Source organism: Lycorma delicatula, chromosome 9 (assembly GCF_047948215.1).
Source record: "Lycorma delicatula isolate Av1 chromosome 9, ASM4794821v1, whole genome shotgun sequence".
Lineage (NCBI taxonomy): Eukaryota > Metazoa > Arthropoda > Insecta > Hemiptera > Fulgoridae > Lycorma > Lycorma delicatula.
Genome location: NC_134463.1, coordinates 48,249,520 through 48,274,106, shown reverse-complemented (window position 1 = coordinate 48,274,106; position 24,587 = coordinate 48,249,520). Strand labels below are relative to the sequence as shown.

The 24,587-nt window shown below is 28.4% G+C and overlaps 2 protein-coding genes across 2 annotated transcripts in view; one reads left to right on the top strand and one right to left on the bottom strand.

The window, feature by feature from the left end:
* LOC142330199 (alkaline phosphatase-like) overlaps positions 1-24,587 on the top strand; it is an 887,512-nt gene that overhangs the window by 105,637 nt on the left and 757,288 nt on the right. The window lies entirely within an intron of this gene.
* On the bottom strand, positions 12,114-24,133 carry LOC142330355 (uncharacterized). Its single transcript, XM_075375582.1, has 4 exons — positions 24,105-24,133; positions 15,381-15,729; positions 15,204-15,314; positions 12,114-12,131 (listed from the first exon to the last, which is right to left on the bottom strand). The coding sequence occupies exons 1-4, from the start codon at positions 24,131-24,133 to the stop codon at positions 12,114-12,116; spliced, it is 507 nt and encodes a 168-aa protein (XP_075231697.1).

Here is a 24,587-nt window from a genome sequence, read left to right as displayed (position 1 = left end):
GATTGAAAGAAGTGAATGTATTTAGGAAAATTTACAGAATAGAACTTTAATCACATTTAAGAATATAAATGGTAACTGGCAGAGATATAATACGATGAAGGATTAATTGCTAAAAAATTTTACAAATTTAGTTGAGTGTACAAAAAAGAGAGGCCAAAGGAGAGTAGCAATGATAAACGGTCAAAACAGGAGTTACCAACAAGTCAAAAGTTCACCGCCAAGTGTAAGGAATTTGCCTCAAGTTTTATAATTATATAAAAATATGAATAGTATACATGATAATGTAACCGTAATTTGGAGTGAGACTGCCCATACACACACTATATATATATATATATATATATATATATATATATAGAGAGAGAGAGGGGGGGGAAGAGGGAGAGAGAGAGAGGGGGAAGAGGGAGAGAGAGCGTGAGAGGAGAGAGAGAGAGTGAGCGTGTGAGGAGAGTGTGTGTGTGCGCGCGCGCGTGTGTGTATATGCAGGGTGTTCCGTAACGTATTCGCCAAACTTCAGGTATTGATTCAGGACACCAAAATGAATAAAAATGTACATATCGACAAAGTCGTACTTCGCTCTGTTTTTGTTCTAGACCAGAGGTTCCCATACTTACTTTTCTCATAGACCACTTTCAAAATTTTTCTGGTTCCAGTGGACCCCCTGCAACTACATTTCTACCAAATGTGAAGATTAGATCTAACTATGAAAATTTGCGTTACGGCTGAGTTCCACGAACTAACAGCTTCCGAAAAAAAAGTGAGAATTGATTAGTTAATTTTTGATTGACTGTGCTGTTAGTGGATGTCAAAAAGTAAAGTTGGCCAATCAAAAAACATTCTTCCATCCAACTTTACATTTTTGACATCTATCACAGCACAAGAAAGCAATCAATTCTCACTTATTTTATTTAGAAAACTTCCCATTCAGAGTGGTAAAAAGTAAAAAAAAATAGTATATTTTTTGTGTTGCATTTATTCAAATATGTAATCATTACACTATTATTATTGTTATCATATTGCAATGTAATATAATAAAATGTCGTAATATAATTAAAATTAAACATTAATAACGTAATGTAACTTCTACAATGACAATCACAAAATAGTTACAATTTTAATGGGAGGGATGTACTAGATTGATACGCAAAGTCAAACAAACATTTTAGTTCTTCACTATCGAAACCAGATGAATTTTCGTGGACCCCCGCTTACGAATTGTGAACCCCCATTTTTTTGTCACGCCAACGTAGACCCCCGTCGAGTCTCCCGTGGACCCCTGGGGGTCCACCTGGACCACTTTGGGAATCAATGTTCTAGACGAAATTTGGGATTTAAAAAAAAATATGTCAGGTACGTATAACCTACTTTAATTAAATTCGGGAAATCTATGACTACAAAATTTATTCTACAAAATAAAGAATTTTGAAGTCACCTTCAAAAATTTCAAAATGGCGGCCATCTTAATCATTTAATCTTCAATATCTTTGTAATTATTTGTATGATCAAGTTTTATTTATTAAAAAATCTATAAAGCATTTTATTTTGAAAAAAAATGACACCTGACTTGAAAAAATCCGTTGACAAACAATCGAGTTATTGCAAACAATTAACCTGGCTGTACGCTTGCACACCGTAATGCAAGCTGATAATTTTTTGCCTGTTTTTACTTCTTTCCCTAAATTATTAAAAATAAAATATCTTAGATTTGTTAAATTTAATTAATGTAGGTTACCCGTTCCTGAGAAAAATGTTTTCTTAGGAATTTTTATTTTTTTTGAAAATCACAAAATGGCGACCAGAAGGAAATAAAGGCAAAATAGGGCTTAAGTCGATATGAACTTTTTTCTCATTTTGGTGTCTTGAATCAGTACCTGAGGTTCGGCAAATTAATCCGGTGATTATGCATAATTACAATTGTGTTGGAAAATTTAATAAATATATAGCAATTCATTAAATATAGCGGTCATTTTGCATATTAAAATAACTCGACTATAAGCAGTAATATACTGAATATATTATTTAAATAATCAAGATATAACTGTTAATTAGTCGAGGTTAGCGAGCAAAGCGAGCGTAGGTTATGTTTGGTTTAAGTTATGTTGATATATATATATATATAACCTCCGGAGCACCGTAAGGTATTATTTCATAGGATGAATGAGAATTATATGCATGAATGTGAATGAAGTGTAGTCTTGTACAATCTCAGGTCGACCACTCCTGAGAAGTGTGCTTAATTGAAATCCAACTACCAACTAAGTGGTAAAGTACACAGAATCAACATAATCTAACCAAACATAAGTTACGCTCGCTAACCTTGTCTAATTAACATTAAAATTATATATGTTATTTTCCAACACTGGAGGATTATTTTCCAATAATAATCAAATTCACCGGAAACTTACTGTAACATATATATATAAGAAAAATATAATAATTTATTTTTATGTCGTAATAATTATAAATTATTACAAATCTACTCAATATATAGGTTATATGAACAACTTTTTTGTGCTGAATACTAATCTGTAATTAATGTTTGCATTTTTAGTTAACTCAATGCTGTGAAAATAATTAAGGAATACCAGAATCGATCTCTTCCAATTGATATTCATAGGAATAATATTAAATATATATCGATAATGAAATATTTTTTAGAAAAATATCTAATATATAAAATTATATTACCGATTTTGAGCGAATCTATATTATCAACTTTGATTATACAGAATGAAACAGTACTCTGATATTCCAATTGTTAAAAAATATTAATAATTAAACGATAAACTGTTGGTTAAATTTTAAGTTACATAGGCTATTTAATTTTCAATTAGGAACAAATAAAACATACTTTAACATGAAATTTCTATTCTTATATCAGAATTTTATAGATATATTATGAAATGGTACATCGAGAAATGGTATTAAATGAGTTGGGTTGGTTATATAAAAAGTTCTGGAGGGTATATTGTTTTGCGATATTGCCAGATGGTAACCTACGGATAGAATTCCATATTATATCCTTCACTTTGGTCAATTTTGTTTCATTTATCTCAACCTACCTACCTAGCTAACTTAAAAACAATATGAAGTTCCTTACCTAGAAGTATGGTAGTATTAATAATATTATTATAATATTACTTTCATGAAAAAGTAAAATAATTTAAGATATTTCAAATTTATTATAGGGTATAAATGATTTAATAAATTCACATTGTTTTTTATTATTTTATAAATAAGTGAATAATTATCATACATCACGATCTGTATTTATTTTTTTTTAAGAAATAGTAATATATTATTTTTGTATAAAAGTAAACTAATTAAGTTCAATAACTTCAGTATTATTTAAAACCACATTTATTACTGTTGCCATGAAATAAAAAAAATTAACTATAAAAAAATTCTAATAAAATAAAAATAAAGGAAAAGATAATTTGATACAACCATCCAGTATAGGAATTTCATTAAAAAGACACAAATTTTTTACTTAATACCATTATTTTGCTATAATATTATAATTTGTTTAAACCCAATATGAATAAAATGGCCATAACATTCATATTTTATAAGAATTCTAAACTGAATAAAATGCTGTGCAACGTATATAAAGAAAAATAATAGCGTGTAAATAAATAAAGTACGAAACTAAAATTCCTATAACTTAAATTATTGGGTATTTAAACTTTCATGTGTATTAGTTATTAAATGACAGAGCTAACTGATCAACTTGATGCTAGACAAATTAAATTTGTTTAAATTAATCAGATGACAATAACATCTTCTTGTGATGAACAAAACACTACAGGATTAGTGATATGTGATATATTTTAATAAATTCTAACATTTATAGTTAATTATTTTATGATATTTTCAGATGGGAGTTGTCTGATGGGGACAATAAAAGGCCTGATAAGACAAGAAATATACAATAAGAATATGATTCCTCTCTGCTTGGACCATATTAATAATATAAGACACCCCTTGAATAATTATGTTTAATTTGTGTTATTATGTTTTAATTGTGTTTGGTTGGAATGTTTCTGATCATTATATGATTGTATTATTCTTAATGGCAGGAATATAATAAAAATCAAATAAAACAAATAACAACAGAATTCATTATTACAAAAGAGTTTAATGAAGGCATTCAGGCTGAAAATAGGTGGCCTATTCTTGATATCACTAATCTAGAACATGTATATGAAGAAATGGTAAAAGAAATTAAAAATATATTTGATAAATCCAAAATAAGTAGGAAAATATAATTATATAATTATTATAACCCCTGGATAAATGATGAAATGCATACAACTAATTAAAGAGTTAATTTTGTGTAAACTTAAGAAAGATAAAAATAACATAAACCTTAAAAATAGTTTTAGAATAATAGATAATCAAATGACAAGTAAAACTGAACTTACCAAGAGGAATTTATTACTTTCCGATATTTTCTCAAAATGAAAATAACACAAAAAAATCCTGGGAAATAATTAATAAATTTCTTCATTTGAAGCAAAAACCTACAATTTTAAAGAGTATTATAAACAACATTCAACTGGAGAAGGAAGATGGGATTTGTGATGTAGTTGAGTTTTTTAGCGAAACATATAATAAAATACAATCAGAAATACAGTATCATAAAATTAAGTTGGCTGGAGATTTTCAAACAGAAAGAACTAACCAAGATAAATATATTAATATGTATTTTTATAAAATGAATGAAAAATCACTGTTAAATCTGATAAATAAACTTAACATTGTTTCATCTACTTGGCTTGATAGGATTAGGGGTAAAGAAATAAAGAATAATTTTTCATATCTAAAGCTGGTCCTGAAATATCTAATAAATAAAATTATAGAAAGAGTTGTTATTACTAAAACAATGAAAATAAGACATTTGAAGCCTGTTTACAAGAATGGGTTAATGTCCAATTATAATAATTATTGTCTCATAGGATCTAAATATAATTATAGAATTACTTGAACAGAATATATATATAATCAATTGAAAAGAGATATTATTAAGTTCAGATTAATAAATAACAATAATAATGGTTTTATTCCAGATAAAAGCTTGATAAATTTTGTTGAGAATATTACTGTTTCTGTATACACAGCTTTGAATGATAATAAATTTGTGGTGGAAGTCACCTTAAATTTAAGTAAAGATTTTGATCATATAAAATATGATGTGATGATAAATAAATTAAAAAACATGGGAATTCAAGATAAATTACTGAATTTAATGGTTGATCATTTTAAATATAGAATAATTAATGTTATTGTGTTAAACTTTATTAGCAGACTAGTACAATTTTTGGTCTTGTCCAAGGAAGTATTCTATCTCCAATGTTTTTTCAATATATATGTGAATTATTTTGCGGATTTAGCTGTTAATGGTAATATTTTACATGCTGATGATATTCAATTGTTTACTGTACATAAGGATATAAATACACTAATACATCAGACGTAGAGGATTCTTGATTTAAACATAGAGTACTTTTCAATGACTCAATAAAGATTAATAACAATTAAACTAAAATTCATCATATTTAAGAATCTTAATACAAATACTCACACAAATTATTACAATGCCACAGTTACAAACTATCTAAAAGAAATACTGACCTGTAAATTGTAAACCTAACCTTTCATAACTATATTAAACTTTTATGGATATACTTAGATGCAGATATAAAATACACATATTCTCACTTAACAAATATTCTCAGAATCATACTTACAAAAATCTATAAAGAAGAAGATTGTTTTCCAGTACATATAAAAAGGGTTATTTATTTTGCATTAGTTTAAAGTATTATAAATTACAGTATAACATGTATTATTTAGCCCCAGAATATATTCTGCAACAACTCAAAAGAGTTTTAAGGAAAATACTTAAAATAATGTTTAGTAATATCTCCATAGAATTGTTAGGAATAATGTCATTTAACACTTTGGCTAGATGCACTAATATAAAGATGAATTATCTTAACTGTAAATATTAAGTCATTCATCATGTTGAATATAATTTTAGACCATATAAATACCTAACTATGAGATGCAACAATAAATATGGTAAGTTGGTGCCAGAATATAGAAATTACAAAATTATTAAATGAAAAATACCAACACCAAAGTAAATAAGTATTTAAAAACATCATTTTTAAGAAATATTACTCAATAGCATTTATCAGCAATACAGCTTAAAACGGAAAACTATATAATTACATAATAGGATGAAATGTAGTACACTTTAATCACCAGGGGGAGGTTAACTGATCAGTGAACATCAGTTAAAATTTCTAAAATAACAAAATAATTGAACACATATAAAAGCTGCTATTATGACTACGTTGATTATCATATTCCACTTTCTCTACATTGTTTATCAGTATAATATATTTAAGTTTGCAATCAGATGTAATAGATTAATTACATTTTATAAAAGATTAATTGATAGAGATTTGTTTTTTACAATTAAAATTCAACAAATAAACCGATCAGTTTGATTGATGGATTGTCTATACAATCTATACAAATTAACTGGCATTTATGTAATAAATGCTTTATATAGTGATATTGTATTATATATAATGTAGGTACTTTTTATTTTTTATTATTTATAATAGTAGTTATGATTTTTTCTAATTATTGTAGGAATTTTTTATTTTTTTATTTAATGTTATCTACCTCGATTAGTTAAATATGGCGAGAGGTAGGAAAATATATATCAAATATTTAATAATGGCTATAATTATTATTATTGAATAACTTCATATGTATTTTTTTAGTTTTTTTTTTTTTTAGTATGTGGGCATTGACTACTTTGGTAATTGGCCCTTGTCACAAATTGAAACTTTCCAACATTCATTAAAATAAGTGACTAAGTCAAAAACCAAATTTATCAAGTAAATCATCTAGACAAACAGACATCATAAAACAATCAAACCTCAGAAAAACACAAGATGATAAGGGTATATAAGGCACTTGCCACTTAAAAACATATAATCCATTCCTTTAGAAATTTCATCAAAACTATATTGCAGGCTCTTTACTAAGTGTAAAGAGCCCACAATTATTAAAAAAACATATTTAAGAATTTAGTCTAAACACAAAAACACAGATAAACAAAACATTAACAAGTAATTATCCTAATATGAAAAGCATTAAATGTTAAAATATATGTCTCTTCTTTTATCATTATATGATAAATCAATCGCCAAATTCTGGTTAATTTTAGCCTCATTTTGAAGTCTCTGTATAACATGCACTCTTCTATTACACGTCCACTGTGAGGTATGAATCTTAGCTTTCACATATTGCTCTCTGTTCTCCTGCTAACATGTACAATGAACTAAGTCTAGTATGACCTACTCTAGTAAAGGCAGTTACTTTTATACAGATTTGAATGCTAGATCGTGGATACCCGGTGTTCTTTGGTGGTTGGATTTCAATTAACCACACATCGACCTGAGACTGTTCATGACTACACTTCATTTACTTCGATACATATCATCTTCATTCATGCTCTGAAGTAATACCTTACGGCAGTTCTGGAGGTTAATCAGAAAAAGATAGTATGACTTACTCAAAGTTTTTTTTCAGGGGAACTTGTTCTGAATATGGAAGAAATGTCTATTTGAATCAGTTTGTCAGTTATCAAAGTCAAGAAATTCTCTTATCATAATCAAAAAAATTAAATAAAGTAGTCAGTCACTTATAAAGGAAGCAATTTGTAAGAATTTGAAATTGTAAAGTAACAAGTAATCTTCATGTGCTGATTTGTTAATGCTACGCTTAAGATTGGATCAAAAGGATATCAGGAGATACTTGTCCCCTTCATTTTTAGTTTAATGAAAGATGGGATACTCTTAATAGAATTAAGGACTGTTGTATGCATTATTATATAAGGTGTCTATCTTATTAAAAGAGAAACATCTTAAAAGAAAGATTTTTTTAAATTAAAAGTACCTTCTTGACTAACTGTCAATGAACTTTTTAATTGTAAGTGATCAGATTTAACTGTCATTGTATCAGAATCATCTACCAATAGCAGTTGATTCCAATAAAATAAAGGCGGTTTACTTTTATATAGAGTTGAACACTAGATTGTAGATAGTGGTGTTCTTTGATGGTTAGGTTTCAATTAACCACACATCTCACAAATGGTCGACCTGAGACTGTACTAGACTACACATCAATTACATTCATATATACCATCCTCATTCATCCTCTGAATGACCACCTTACAGTGGTTTGGGAGGTTAAACAGAAAAAAAAGAAAGGTTACTACAATAACTGACAAACTGACTCAAACAAATAGTTTCATATCTTTACATATTTTAATTATGAAGATTATCTAATTATTGGAAATGATAGGCAAAATGAAAACTTTCATCTTTTCCATTACTTCCAGTAAATATTTTAGTATTAAATTTTATCAAACAGTAATGTTTTAAACAGGATTACTTTTAGTTTTTGAAAAAAAAATGTTTAGTCAGGACATAAAAGACTATAGTTGAATCTTAATCAAGAAATTAAATAAACTAGTCAATCACTTATAAAGGAAGCAATTTTGTAAGAATTTGGAAGTGTAAAGTAACAAGTAATTGTTGTGTGATGCTGTGCTTCAGATCGGATCACAGGGGTATCAGGGGATATTTATCGCCATACTAATCGCAGGGCCTGGACATCGGTCCCTTGCTGCAGGGTCTTTCTAATTATCAGGCGGGTTATTTAATGATGGTTATATATTTAATTTTAGTTTTTTAAGATCGATGGAGTTGGAGTTGGGGATTGCAAACTATTTCTTGTAGACTGGGGTTTGAATGGTATTTTTTCTTAGGTTATTCCTTGAAAAATTAGTAAGATATTTGCGTCCTTCTCCCGACAAGATTCTCCATCAGTCAATCCACTTATGGTGCTTCTTCTATCTAGTGGTGCTATATATATATGTATATGTATATGTGTATATGGTGCTATCTTCTGTCTAGCAGGTTTGCACCTGATGGGATCCCTAATTAGTGGAGGCTGCAATGCACTTCCTTTGCAGAGGGAGTTGCATATGCTGTCAGTTGCTGCACTTGGAAGAGCGGTAGTATGGCTATAATCAATCTAAATTGAGCATTTGTGACAGGTTGATCCACCACACAATATAAAAAAATGGATGCACCTCCATTTTTATATTATGAATATGGCAAAGAGTACATAAATACATACTAAGATTTTATAGAATGGACAAAAAGTGACCAATTAGTTTTTTATTTCTAAACATTTATATATATATAAATATCTGTAAATGAAGGCAATGATACCATCTAATTTTGGTCTATATTGGTTTAAGGACTGGTTGAATACAGGCCAATGGTCCCTATCACAAGATTTTACTCAAAAGGTAGGCAAATGTTTTGCGTAACTAAATGTCCTTAGGTAGCTAAGATAATTTGGTCATAATGAAACCTTCATAAAGGGGTGGCAGAAAAATCACTTTTTTTGTTGTAATTTCTGAACTCAAATTAATATTCTTGTGGTAATTAGATGATTCCATTACATTAGAATGACACTTTGATTATGTATTCAAACAATTTCATTCAAGAGGGAATAGTTTGAATAGGATTCTTGATTGAATTCACCTCCCATAGGATGAAAAAAAAGCATATATATATATATATATTTATATATATGTATCAGTGTGCACGCGCATGTTGTGTAGTAAGGGTGATGAATTGGAGCAATCACCTAAAATTTTTCTTAAAATTATTTTGACTTTGAATTCTCTTAAAATAATTTCCACTTTAAAATAATATTGACTTTAGTGTTCACATCTTTTTTATTCCACTTTAAATTATTTCAATGGACTGCAGAACATTAAAATCCTTTACCTGATAATTGTAACAAAACCATGCATATTCAATTTTAGTCTCTCCAAGGTAAGGTATCAATTATTCCCTCCCTATTTTTTAGTACCATCCTTTTATTGTAATCAAACTGAAACTTCTTCGTGATCTTTTTATTTGTAAGATATTTAATCTTGACTTCTCTTGTTATTTGATTATAAGTTACAGCTGTAGGTTCAGTTTCTCTTTCAATCATTTTATAAATAAAATTCAGATTTATAATATTTTCACACCTTAACGCTCCAACTACCAAGATTTCATATACCTTTCAGCTTTACTCATTGACATTCAATAACTCTAAGTTTTGCAGGATATACCTAACACCTTTTATCTTTGTAACTAACACTTACCTTTAAATTAAAAAAAAGAAGTACTATATAAAAATAAAAGTAGTTGGAAAATATAATTACATCTAGTGAAAAAAGTTACAAGAAAAAACTTTTCTCTAAGTGTATTATGCGGTAGAAAGAAATTAGAGGATTAATTAGAGAATTAATTTTATAAAATTTGAATACTCTATAAAGTAGCCTGTTAATAATGTTTTTAAACCATTAACTGGACCTGATTACAAAGACATATTTATATATAGAATTTTTTGAACTGTGAAAATGAATAATAACCTGGAAAATTTTTAGTTAAAAAAGATATTTGTAGCAGGCTAAACAGGTGTTTAAGAGGATAGTTTTCTAAATTTAAATAATCTGGAGCCGGAATAAATGTTAAGAGACTGATGTTGTTGGAGACCAAACTAGTACAAATTAAGAAGATGGCAGAATTAAAAGAGATTAATACAAGATTTAAAAAACCAGTTGTTTTAACTTTTAAAACAGAACTTGCAGATGATACTTTAAATGATTTACTTAAGGCGTTTCCAACAATTTTAAAAGATTTAAACAAGAATTTTGTTTTATTTGGCTGATTTAGATGTAACCAAAGTTTTTAAAGGATTTTTTTTATTAAAGGAAGGTGGAACAATATATGATTAACAATTTTTGATTCTTATTTTTCTGCAAAAGAAGATTGTAATATTATTGCGGGAAATGACCATACAGTTGTTATAAAATTTTTGAATTGGTTGTATAAAAATGTAAGAGCAAAAATTTACAAAATAATGTTCTTCTACTAATTAGATGAGATAATTACATTAGTATGATACTTTGATTGTATTCATTTAGGACGGAATAGCTTGAATAGGATTCTTGACTGACTGTTATCTCTCACAGGCTGAAAGAAAAAAAAAAATATATATACCAGTTAACTTTTGGGGGTGTAGTAAACATAGTTTACCATGTTACCATGTAATGGTAACTATCTTTACCATTGCATGATATTAAGTTTTAACATTTAAATAGAACTTACACGCTATAAATAATTCATCTCATCCTCTGAAGCAATACCTAACGGTGTTGGTTAAACAAAGACCCGGAGGTTTTTGTTAAAGGTTAAACAAAAAAAAAACTTGGAGAAAACGAGATATATTAAATCAAACGCACTTTCACCAGCCTCTGGTGTCTAATTCAAGTTTTAATAGGCGATTTGATTGTTAAAATGAAAGAAAAAACCTTGTTAAGCAAACAATTTTGTATGTTAAAAAATCAAGTTCGGAGATAGATTAAAAAAAATATTTTCCCATATGTTTGTTGTGTCAGACTGACACCGGATGGCTTTGGTCAAAGGATAATGCAGTTTAAAGATTATGTAGAGGTATCGTATCCGAATTTGCGATGTAGGTACGAAATAGTAAAAATGAATAATGACAATATAATGCTTTTGGTAAAATATTAATTTAACTGTAAATAAAATGAAGAATAGATAAGCACAGCAAAGATACAGTAAACAGAAATATCAATCATAATCAAAGATATACTGCTAAGTAAATAATTAAAATCAAAATTTAAAACAATAAAACAAAATTAACATAGGCAACGAGTTGGAAGAACTAAAAGGTTTAAGATCTTCCGTATTTCAATACTCATAAGAACTGAGTTTAAGTATACTTGCCTTATTTTAACAAATTATATTTTAAACTACCATTTAATAATAATAATTTTTTAATAATAATAATCAATAATACTTATCTCTCAACTATGATTGTAGTGTCCCCATTATTTAAGCTCTAAACCAGTAAAAATATTTTAACATAATACATCAGTAAACCATTAATATAGCAAAGACTAAAAATCAAATGTTAATTACTGATTTGAAAATCTAGTCTTTTAATGAGATCTGCAAAACAAGATTTAATATTAGAATTTCACAATTAACATTCGAACACTACTATCCGTTTTATTATTTAAACTTTAAAATCTTATCGTATTTTACCTTTAAACAACTTTCACGATAATTAAATTTAACTACAACGGTCCTACGAAGAACAGCGTACTTCAACGAAAGCGTTCTTAAGGATACCTCTGCAAACAGAAGAGAATCCTTCTTTGGCTGTTAGGTATAAATACCAGCACACTCGCCGTCAGTCAATTCTGTCTAATCTTGTGTCACAATGTTTCCGATAAGGGAAACTTTAGGCCATTCGCTTGAAATCACGTTAAGATGAATAAAACCGATAGAAGAATAAGTTTAATTAAAATTTCTGGAACTTTTAATGGTTCCCAACCAATCAGGAGTCGAAACGAATGATTTTCCTTTCCAAAAGAATTGTCATATTCACTTACGTAAGTAATTTTCAATATTTGCGTTACACTTTAGAATCTTCTAGAAACCGTTCGTGCAGTATCACCTCTCTTACGTCCGGCCAATATGGAACACTCATTCGTATAACTTTGATTGTTCTGCTAACGTTTTATAAAATTTTCACCTGTCGGACGTTCTTGGGGTAAGCAGGTGTTCTGTTTACTCGCATGGGAAACTCTAGTGATAAGAGTTTTCTTAATATTTGTATAATATTATAAATTATAATATTTGTATAATGCAATAAAAACAAATGTTTTTATTACATTTCATTTAGGTTAGTAATTTTTAGGCGTATGATTACACAATTAGTAATTTATATTTGTATAATCATACTTAAAAAAATTCTAAAATCATAAAAGCCCTTAAATTTTCCAAAAATCGTAAATATACCTAACAATTTTTACTTGTAGAGATTTATTTTCAAATATTGCGTTTCAATATTTGTTTTTACATGTCTTTAAATCAATCTAAGATGATAAAATTTGACAAAACGATTCCCGTAAAAACACAATATTGTTTTCACTTTGTAAATTGTTTAAGGTGCGTAATTAAATGATGATAATAAATATTGGTAATTTAAAAATTTAATGCAACAAACTATTACTCAAATATATATAATTCGTAAATTAAAAAATATATAGTCAAAATTCAAAATTATTCTAGTCTGTGACTATAAGTTAATACTCTATTAAAATAAAAAATTAATATCAGTTTATTTAAACTGCTGCCACATAGATGTTGTGCTGTGCTTCAAATCTGCAAGCGCGAGGCTAACCATTAAAATGTCAGCGGAAGTACAGTATACCTACCCGCCTACTGAAGCACTCCTCTACATCAAGCCAGCTATCTGCGCATCTCTCCCACAATAGTGGCGCAACGGCCCCACTACTTGCAGGCGAGTACATAACAAGCGAGTACAATAGGGCACGACACAGCGAGATGTTATTCCTCGTCGACCACCAGCTGGAGAACAAGTAGAAGAAGACAGAAGTCCCTGACCGACCCAACATGGGACCTCCCGGCGGATATCAACATGCCTGCCGGAGCAACAGGCCTGAGGGAGCTACTGAGCGCGAACACTACCTTCCCGGTCCAGCTTGACGGGCTTCAAGTACCCTGGCCTGTGGGCCTACCAGCAGGAGCCGGCCCATCGTCGGAGACCAGCTTCCAAGCCTAACAGCAGGGCAACCTCTCAAAAAAGGTCCTTTTCAGGACCAGCATAGGGAAAGCCTCAAACAACCCTTTTCAGGGCTACCATAAGGTTCTAAAGTGCCAGGTGCCGTCGAAGCCATTTGGTAACAAAACATACTTTTTTTCTTGGCGCTTGTTAAATTTTTTGTACTATTAGCGATGTACTATTTATTTATGTTGTCGCCAATTTAATTTTTTTTTCGAATAACCGTGGCCAACCCATTTTTTTTATTCGTCTTTTGAAATTCATTACACTGAAACAACCACCCAGAGCTACAAGATATTTTCAGCGATGTTCTTCAAGAATTTTACAATTGTTAATGATTTGTTCTATTACCTTTTATTGGACAGTTTTTCTTTTTTTTCATTGTTCACTATTTTGTTTCAACAGTTTCATTCTACAATAAATGAAATATCGTGTCTGTTTTCAAATTGTATATCTAGGCGCCTCATGACACCATCTACCTTTATTGCTATCTGATATTGACGTTTAATTTATGGATGAGTAATGAAAATAGATGACATTCGAAAGACTCTTCATTTTTGGATTACAGCTCAACCGAACAAGAATATTCTTGAAATTTGTAAAAATTGTTTCAAATACCTCATTATTATAATTTAATTTTGAAACATCATCAATAATATTCTTTATTAATCGACCATATTAGATTCCAATCTGAAGTGTCTTTACAAATTATTATATATCATCGACTTCATTTCATCTTTTATTTCGTTATTTGGCAATGTAAGTGTAACAATATCCTCAAAACGCGAGTCGGTTTTGTAAGTTATATAACCGAGTTTCAACAGAAGGTTAAGGACTAATCTACGTATATCAGTCGCAGTAGCATCAATTTTGTGGTGAATTTTGTTGCGTAGACCTAAAATATGTTCTCTTGACAAACTCTCATCGTACTTTACGATGATATTGCCGTTTTCCATTAGAATTATGATATCATTCACGACATTATCAGAATAAAGTAGAGGAATTAATGATGTAAAAAAATTCGGTTTGGCCCAGTAGGATTTTAGGGCTTTTGAACCAAGAGACTTCCTGTTTTTTAAATATTTCAACACGCTTAAAATGTTGTAATGGTTTGGCATTTCCCCAAGTACCACATATCCACCGTAGTAGGCTTTTACTTCAGTTTTTAGATTTTCAGTTTCCCTTTCGTCGGTCGTATATCTCTTGAGTAAGTTTACCAGTTCGCGTTCGTTAAGGCCGTAATAGTCTGTATACATATGGTTGTGTAAAAACGCGTAGACTGCTATGTCTCGATCAAAAGGAGAAAACCCAGTCCCAGTGATATGCATTATACCTGTCGCGAAAACTTTAGCTATGTAATCGGATCCGTACCTTAGAATGTCACAGTTTATTCCTTCGAAAATATTAATAATTTCGTCTACGTCGGTCACTGTGTTTTTGAAAATAATGTTGTTGACAAAAGCATCGTATTCGTCGATTAATACAATGACCTTTCTTTTGAAGTGCCTGTACAAGACTTCACTAAGAAAAAGTATACCATTCTTTATGTCATATTCACAAAGATATTTATTAAGATTTGGAATAGTAAAGTTTTTAAAGTAATTAACGTGTAGAACTTCAGTCCATATATCTTCAACACGTAACAAGTAACTATGTTGTTTAAAAGTATCTAAAAAAACAAGCCTTATTTGTTCTAGCATAGTTTGGTAGTTTTTTATGTTGGTGAGTTTTTCATAATTTAAGTAGATGATTGGATATTGTCCGAAAGTTTGGTTAAAAAAACTCTTGTTTTTATATATGTTTAATTTTCTGAATACATCGTAGTTTGAAGTTTTTGTTTTTTCCAATATTTCATTACCGTTTTCATCGACGTCAATTTCAAAGTAATGTTTCAACATTTGAATATTTAATGTCTTCCCAAAATTATGTGGAGCTGTGGTAAACACAACATACTCACTATCATCAAAAAATGTTTTCACTAGAAGAGTTTTGTCAATGTAGATCCCACTATATACAGTTTTTTTGAAATTTGGTAAACCGAACTTAAATTTTAAATTATCAGATCCCTGCAAGAAAAAGTTTTAATTAGCTATTTAACCGACTGAAAATCACAGAAAAAATAAATTATAGTTTCAATAATTACTTTGTACAAATCTGTACAAAATCTGTATAACGTTAAACGTTTAATAAATGGTAATAATAATGCCAAACGTTAGTTCTAAAGGCTCGATCAACGTCAAAAGTTAATTGTTTACCTAAGAATTATTTTTTAATTAGCATTTAACGTTACCTTAAAGATTAATTAACTTTTAAATTACATCAAACATTAATAATAATCGTTTAATTGGCGATAAGAATTCTATTTACGTGTAGCATGGATTAAGCTCTACGGCTCTTCAGATGAAAAGGTAGTGCCTAATTCCTGTTTGTTTATGACTTTATTAATACAGTAAAATCTCCTTATTTGGGGGGGGGGGGGGGTTAGAGACCGTAAAAGTGCCGCGAATTCAGAAAATCGCGAATATAAAACGAAACTAATACCCATTTAATGAAGAACGATTAGGTTCCTTGTAAAATGAAAAAAAATTCATGCTTACTTATTTTGGGCGATGTTATTGATGAAATACTGACGGCAACAATTATTATAAGCACTGGTTTAGTACAGTACATAGGTACACTACACAAATAATATTTAACAAAATATAGTAAATACCTAATTTACTCGTAAGCACTTACCAAACTTTGATTTAAAAACTAACTACAGAATGCACTGTATTAGAAAACAGTACTACATGTTCAAATCCTCAGTAATTGCCTTAAAAATTCAAGAAAACAGCACTACAGTACTTTGTACACTAAAACTAAAATTACTGTAAAGTAAATTTACAAAACTAACCTATAGTATTTCGGATTACATTTACAAAAATTTGTAATTTTTTCTTATGTCGCTCTTTTATTTTTAAATCCGTGAAGTTCTGTGTATTCTTGCATGGCATCTTAAATTTTCCGCTTAAGATTAAGCTTCAATTCAAAGATGGATCAGCATCTATAAAAACTAGATAAGATCATGGAATAGTTTAATGCCTTCGGTAAGCGATTTGATAATAAACTCTTTTCCATGGATCGTATCTTCTACCTCTTCTCATTCATATTCTATCAGCGCTATTAAATCTTTAAATATTTTTATTTATTTTCACTACATAATGTAATATACGCGAATACGGAAAATTTTAGCCGCAAATATAGAAAAGACATCGCAAAATATTGCACTGCGAATAAAAGAATCGCGAATACGGGAAGCGCGAATATGGAGATTTCATTGTACTTCTCGCGTATACTTAAGAAAACAGATGGTTTGAAATTACCTACAGTAGATCTTTATCAAACAGAAAAAAATTGATGATGTGCAAGTTTAATTTTAGGGTGATAAAGTATTTTTTGTTTAAAATGGTTTACCATAGAAAGGAATTATTATTATTATTATTATTATTTTATTCTTGGAGGAAAAATGGTAGGATTTTATATAAGATCATTAAAAAATGCGTACAATTTGGTATTTGCTCCACTACTCGATCAGAGCGTTAACTAAGTCCCAAGTCTACGCTTCGAGAACACTTCTCTTTATCACTTCAAAACAGTTTATACTGTTAATTAATATTTACCATTTTAACAAAGGATTTGAGTATCTTAAAAACTTCTTTGAAAGTTGCAGACAAAAACTTAAATTTTGGATACTCGTTGACCAATTTACTAAGTATTCTCAACTACCGGGCGTATCGTTCAATAATGCCAGAATTATTTTATATATGAGTTTTCTAAGATTCATATAATAATATTTAATTGCATTTCCACGGAATGGTCAAAAGCGGCATACATAAAAAGGTTTTTAGTTTAAAATTTTTCTGGTGCAATTAATCTTGCATAAAAATGAAAATATACTATTCGTAATTTTTTAACCGGGTTAAGTTGGTTCTCATTCTACCTAATACGGGATACCAAAAAATAACTAAATTTGACTTTATTTTTTCTGGAAAATATTTACTTATTTTTTTCTTTTTAATTTCGTATCAGCTTAGAGAAACCAAATTTTGGAGGTTGGGAAAAACAATACTGCTGTTTTAAAATTTTTTCTTTCACCGTTTCCCGTCGTCATTCACAATCATATTTAAAACATTTAAACGGTCTTTATAGAAGATTTTATGTCTATTTGATTTGTAATGAAAACTTTAGTGAAATTTTGATTTTAGTGAAAATTTTCGTCGAAGGCTAAGTGCAGAAATATTTCATATGTTTCACTTATACTGTATGAACCAGATTTGCTTCTAAAATTACCATCTGCTTACTGATAGTGTGTGCAGTGTACAATGCATACGCTATCAAACTGAAGGTGACGTAATTATTCTACGCCTGGTTTTCCTTGTATTTAATTATTAATCTACAATAATAACACTAATCTATTTACATAATCACGATGCAAGTTTAATTAATGTATTTTAAATGTTTGAACGTAAAAGTTGTTTAATTTCTTTTAAATTCTGTTTGTAAAAAAAAAAATGTGCATTTAAAACTGAAAATATATGATTTTTGTCGAGAAAACAAAGATCGACTGACTAAAAATTAAAAGTTTTATTACTTTTCAGTCGACTAGATTATTATAAAAACTTCATGTACATGCTAATTCACTTGGACTGGGCGTATGAATAAGTATTCTTTAAAATATTTTATCATCTCAATTTTTACAACTGCTGTATAAAAAACAAGTTAGCAAAAAGATCTTACCTGATGGCATATGACCCAAGAGAAGGAAGAAAAAATAATTAGTATAATTAAATTTAATTTCATCGTCTAAAAATCTTTTTCTTAAAAATGTTTATAACTATAATGTCTTGATTAATAAGTGTGTATATGTTTTTGTTGCTGTTTAATCTAGTTTAATTTAACAAATAACATAAATTTCAAAATTGTTGCAAAATTATCCGCAATAGAAATTTTAACTGTTATGAATCAGTTTTATAAAAATTCATTAGGCTACCAAATATGATATGATAATAGCTTATAAGGAAATAATGGATGGTGATATCTCATCTCACGTGTTTATTTGATTTTCTTATAAAAGATAAGAAATCTATAACTATTTTAATGTTTTTTTATTAGGCTATAAATTATAAATATATGTTTAGATAAGTATTTTTATGTGTGCTAAAATATTTAAAAATATATTTAATATCGTAAAAGTTTCATTTAGTACAGGCAATTTGTCATCAAAATAGGCTGTATTTGAAAATCCTTACCTACCGATTGATCTTTTGTCCATGCGTTAGTGGTGATGAGGGAAGCTTAACTCCAGATTTTTAACACCCCCTCCCATAGGTCTTCGAAAAACTCGAAAAACTCTAAAAGTTTTTGAAATGCGTTTTTCTCTGAATCTGTGCATTTTAGAGAAAAGTTTTAGAAATAAAAAATGTAGAGGACATTTTCCTCTACAATTAATGTTTAAGAAGTTATGACGTATAATTTGAAATTGAAATACTAGGTGGCGCTGAAGTTGTAAAAAACTTGTAAACGAGTAGACCGGTTTCAAACACGTGCCCAATTCACAACTTTCACACTTTCACAAGCTACAGCTCCGAAACTGTAAGTCGTATAAGAAAATTGTTAAAATAAAAGTTGTCTGTTTTTTAAGATTAACAACTTTTTCAAATGCAATACAGATGAAAACAATTTTTTTCCGGTGAAAAACCGAAAAAAAAATTTTGTATTTCAATACAAAAATAAATCAACAATTAAGAACAATAAAAGATCCGTTAAAAAAACGGTGTATGTTTATCTGCAGGATATAATCAAAACGAAAAGTTCAACATGTAATTTTAATACTTTATCTAGTTCATGAAAAAATATATATAAATTTAAAAAATATCCTGCACGTCTTCAACCAAATATTGAAGGTTAATAAAATACTAAATAAAGTAAATTAACTAGATAAAGATTCTATAGATACTTCTAAATTAAAAAATAATATGCATCTATGATTTAAATTTAATAGATAATATTAAAATGGGTGAAAAATATATGGTGACAGAAATGAAGCATAAGGTAAAATTTTAGGTAAATTATATTCTTTAATTATAAATTAATTGTCCAACTAATCGTGAAAAATTGAAACGTATGAAACAATGCATGTACTTAAGAAGAAAAAATATGTAGAGAATGGTCCAGAATGACAGATAAATTTTTAAATAATAATTTAAAAATAGAATTGCGCAATAAAAATTTATTCCCCGAAGATTGCAAATGTTTAAATAGAAAACATAAAAAAACAATTTAAAAACTCAGCAATAAAGTTCTATAATTATGACTTTTATTGCTGGTATCTTTCCGGTTCCAATTTTAATGATTATTACGTTTTGTGGCTGATTTACAATCAACGTCCAGAAAAAACTCCTGAAGATAAGTTGAGGTAAATTTGTAAATATCTTTTTCTTACTGTGTAAGAAACACATTAAAGAAAGGAGTTTTTGAAATTCCAACTTTAAAGCGTAAAACTGGAGTAACAATGAATTAACTCTTTTTTTTTGGGTAACAAATGAAAATATCAACTAGATTTTTGATGTCTGTAATCTTCATGTAAATATCTAAAAACAAATTTCTAAATTTTTTGAAATTCTGAGTTTAAAGGGTTAAAATGGATTCAAACAATAGACTTTTTTTAGCAATCCATGCACAAGCTTACTAAAAAGATAAGGAGTAAAGTGGTCTCTCATCACTCCTCATCATCATTCTATGCCTATCGGAATGTGATGTTCAGTTTTATAAATCACCACTGGAAACTGCAATCATCATTATTCTTAAGAAAAAGCAATCAGATAAATGTAATTTTTACCTAAGATAATTTACAATCATCTAAATCATATTAATAATTATGATTAGTAATTTAAGTATATATACCATATATATCAATAACATTTTCAAATAAATGTTAATATTTTTTTTTCATAGAAATAAAATTTATAAAATTATCTAATATACATTTTACGTGTTACGCAGAAATGTAACCTTTTGTAGAAAATTTAAAACTTCTTTAAAAATTTAATTTATATTATTAAAAAAAAAAAAAGGAAACAATGAATGGCATAGATGAAGTCCTACGCAAGAACTATCTCATGAAACAAGTACAAAACAAAAGTAATGAAATGTAGTAGAAATAACAAAGATGAACCACTGAATATGAAAATAGGAGGAGAAAAGATTATGAAGGTAGAAGAATTTTGTTATTTGGGAAGTAGAATTACTAAAGATGGACGAAGCAGGAGCGATATTAAATGCCGAATAGCACAAGCAAAACGAGCCTTCAGTCAGAAATATAATTTGTTTACTTCAAAAATTAATTTAAATGTCAGGAAAAGATTTTTGAAAGTACGAGTATATGTTTGGAGCGTCGCTTTATATGGAAGTGAAACTTGGACAATCGGAGTATCTGAGAAGAAAAGATTAGAAGCTTTTGAAATGTGGTGCTATAGGAGAATATTAAAAATCAGATGGGTGGATAGTGACAAATGAAGAGGTGTTGCGGCAAATAGATGAAGAAAATAAATAAATAATAAAAAAAAAAATAACGTTTGTTTTTTTTTCTGAGGTTAATTGTTTAAACTAAAATTGTTTAAACTAGGCCATTGTTTAAACTAAAATTAAATTTGATGTAAAAAAATTGATAATTACATATCCTATTTTTGTATTATCCGAGTATGTACAAGTAAAAATTAAATCATCAAAAAAAAAAAAATATCTTTCGTGGTAATCTAAACTTCTTGATATTTAAATCAATTTTTTTTTTAAATCTATCGAACAGAGATTGTAGAGCATTGATATATATATATATATATATATATATATTATATATATAATCAAAGAAAACAGTAAAGGTTTTAAACTAATGTTATGTAAAATATTATAATTTTTTCCTTATAAAAGCAAAACACAAAGCGATACAAAATTAAAAAAAATAATAAAAAATAAACATAGGTAAATGAAATATTTAAACATAACAGGTGGTCTGTAATCGTTATTCTTGTTTTTTTTTTTTTTTTAATATTTTATTTTCACAGCTGCTCTCATGTATTTTTTTTAATTATGTTCTTTTTTAAAATAGATTAATTAATTTTGTGATGTTGATTAATTTCATATTTTCAGTGAATTATAACTGTAACAACTATACGCTTTGTAACGAATTAACGTTACATAAAGGCCTGTGATTGTATATAAACGTATTGTAGGAGTATTACAGGTGGCTGTTACTACATAACACAGTTTTGCATACTGCATTGTCAATTAAGGACTTTTTTTTAATAATTGTTTTATCACAAACACTAGGTATTATGGTATCATTTTAACACCATATCGATACTGTTATAGTCTATCTTATTTAATTCAAACTTCAATGTTTTAATAATTTTCTTTTACTAAAGGGTTATTTGTCCATTGAGCACACAAAAAATAAAAAAAAAAAAATAAAATTGAGTGAACATTTATTAATTTAATTCATTCACTTCATATATATTTAATATTTATTATATTTTATTGTAAAAAGAATATGCAACCAAAGATATTTCGTACTTACAACATTTCCACATATCCATTTTCCCCAAACATTTATGGATTTATGTGCAAATATATGTTTAATATCAGAATGGAAATTGTAAACCTAGTTCTATATTTTTATGTAATATGAAGAGTATATTAACAAAATTAAATAACTTATCAGTTATTAAAAAAATAAATAAAAAAAAAATACATTGTTTAGTAAATTCTACCTGAAAACGATTTTTGCCGCACGAGATCACCGCACCCTAAAGTCCCATACTGAACAGCTCAAAGTACGAAGGGTTAGTAGTACAAAGGGTAAGTAAAAAGGGTTAACCCACCGGGTTGGTCTAGTAGTAAACGCGTCTTCCCAAATCAGCTGATTTGGAAGTGGAGAGTTCCAGCGTTCAAGTCCTAGTAAAGTCAGTTATTTTTACACGGATTTGAATACCAGATCGTGGATACTGGTGTTCTTTGGTGGGGTTGGGTTTTCAATTAACCACACATCTCAGGAATGGTCGAACTGAGACCTCTGAAGTATTATCTGAAAGGTAATTACTTAAACAGGAAAAAGAAAGTACAAAGGGTTGAGTTGGTAACATCATTTAATGAAGGGAATTAAAAAATACGAATTTTGACTCAAAAATATTCTAATTCCTACGACTGTAACGAAAATGGTAATCTTAATACTTTTTACAGCTAGTTTCAAAAATGGTTTACGGTAACTATTAAATAATTTCTCAAATAATGAAACACAAAAAAAAAAAAATAGCAAATGCTCTTACCTTAAAACTATAATTTTTTAGTAATTGGAATAAATTGTTGTCCTCTTTTGAAACTATCAGTAAAAAATCTTAAATGACCATAATTTTGATTATCATCATAATTTGAAGATTTTTACATTCAAATTTTTTCCCTCACTGCCCTTTAAAATGACTGGAACATAATAATACCTTATATTGATCATTTAATGTTGTATATACCATTATTATAGCATATCCATCTATTCCGTCTATTCCATCTAAATCAGGAATGGATAGATATGCTAAACTATAGATAGAAAAAAGAACTACTTCATATTTGAACAGATGGATCTAAAAACATCGTGATAAAACCTAATTCGCAAACTATACAATTATAAAATAAAAAACGCTGACAAAAAAGTTGTTGTACTTTCCTAGCATTGTTTATTTATTCTTACGTATTGGAAAAATATTGGTACATAAAAGTTAAAAAAAAAAAAATTCAAGCAATCGATACTTTTTAAAATAGTATCAGTTCCCCATCCCGCAAAATTGCCCCAAAGTATTTTTGATTGGTCATTTGCATTACTATTATGCATAGGAAGACATAAAAAATATTCTGGTAAAAATGTACAATAAATAAGATTTTTTGATTTTTCGGGAAAGGGAAAAATTATGTGAAAAAACCTTTTTAAATGTTAAGATAAGCATGTACATGAGCACTGTGCTTAATATAAAGTAAGATTATATTGCCAAATTTTTGAGAAAATTGACTCCAGAGATACAATCTACCTCATGTCCTGGAAATATTGACCCCAAACTTTTACCAACAAATTGTTCCATACTCGCAGGTTTATGTGCCACATTTCATCAAAATCGATTTATCCAGTCAAACGTTATTAAGCATCAGACACGCTAACATAAATATATTCATACTTATGAACATTACTCCCTACTTTTTTTGGATCTCTGTGTTATAAAACGTCGAAAAATAAAAAATAAAAACCATACCTCTTACTATCCTTTTCTTCTTGTAGCATATCTCTAGAGTTATGATGCCTGAAAACTAAAATAGATACGATTAAAATCTACATCAGTTATTTAAAATACAAACACGTGAAATAATATTAAAGTTATATATGAAAATACTAAATTTATTAAATAATTCACAATTCATAAAATTCACAAATTCATAGAATTCACATTTATATTTTTATTTGAAGTAGATTGGTGAAGAGACCTTTTAAATTGTTCGGCAATTTATTAAAAAAGGCAAAAAGAGTATAAAAAGGTCCTATCTTAAACCGATGTATTATACTGAATTACACAAAATAGATAACTGGTTTGATAGAAGTAAATATTATTATTATCTTTAAGTGACTTTTATTTTTGCTAAGATATGGTACAATCATGTAAACGTATTGTAGAGAAATTCTAAAACTGTATATAAAAATTTATACTATATTGTCGTAGCCGAATATATTTAGGTAAAAA

Excerpts from the sequence above, each read along its gene's own strand:
- LOC142330355 (XM_075375582.1), bottom strand. The coding sequence starts at position 24,133 with ATGCTACAAGAAGAAAAGGATAGTAAGAG. Across the intron at positions 15,730-24,104 it reads GAAGAAAAGGATAGTAAGAG|TGAGTATGTTGTGTTTACCA; the intron begins GTATGGTTTTTA and ends TTTTGATGATAG. Across the intron at positions 15,315-15,380 it reads TATGGACTGAAGTTCTACAC|AATGGTATACTTTTTCTTAG; the intron begins GTTAATTACTTT and ends TATGACATAAAG.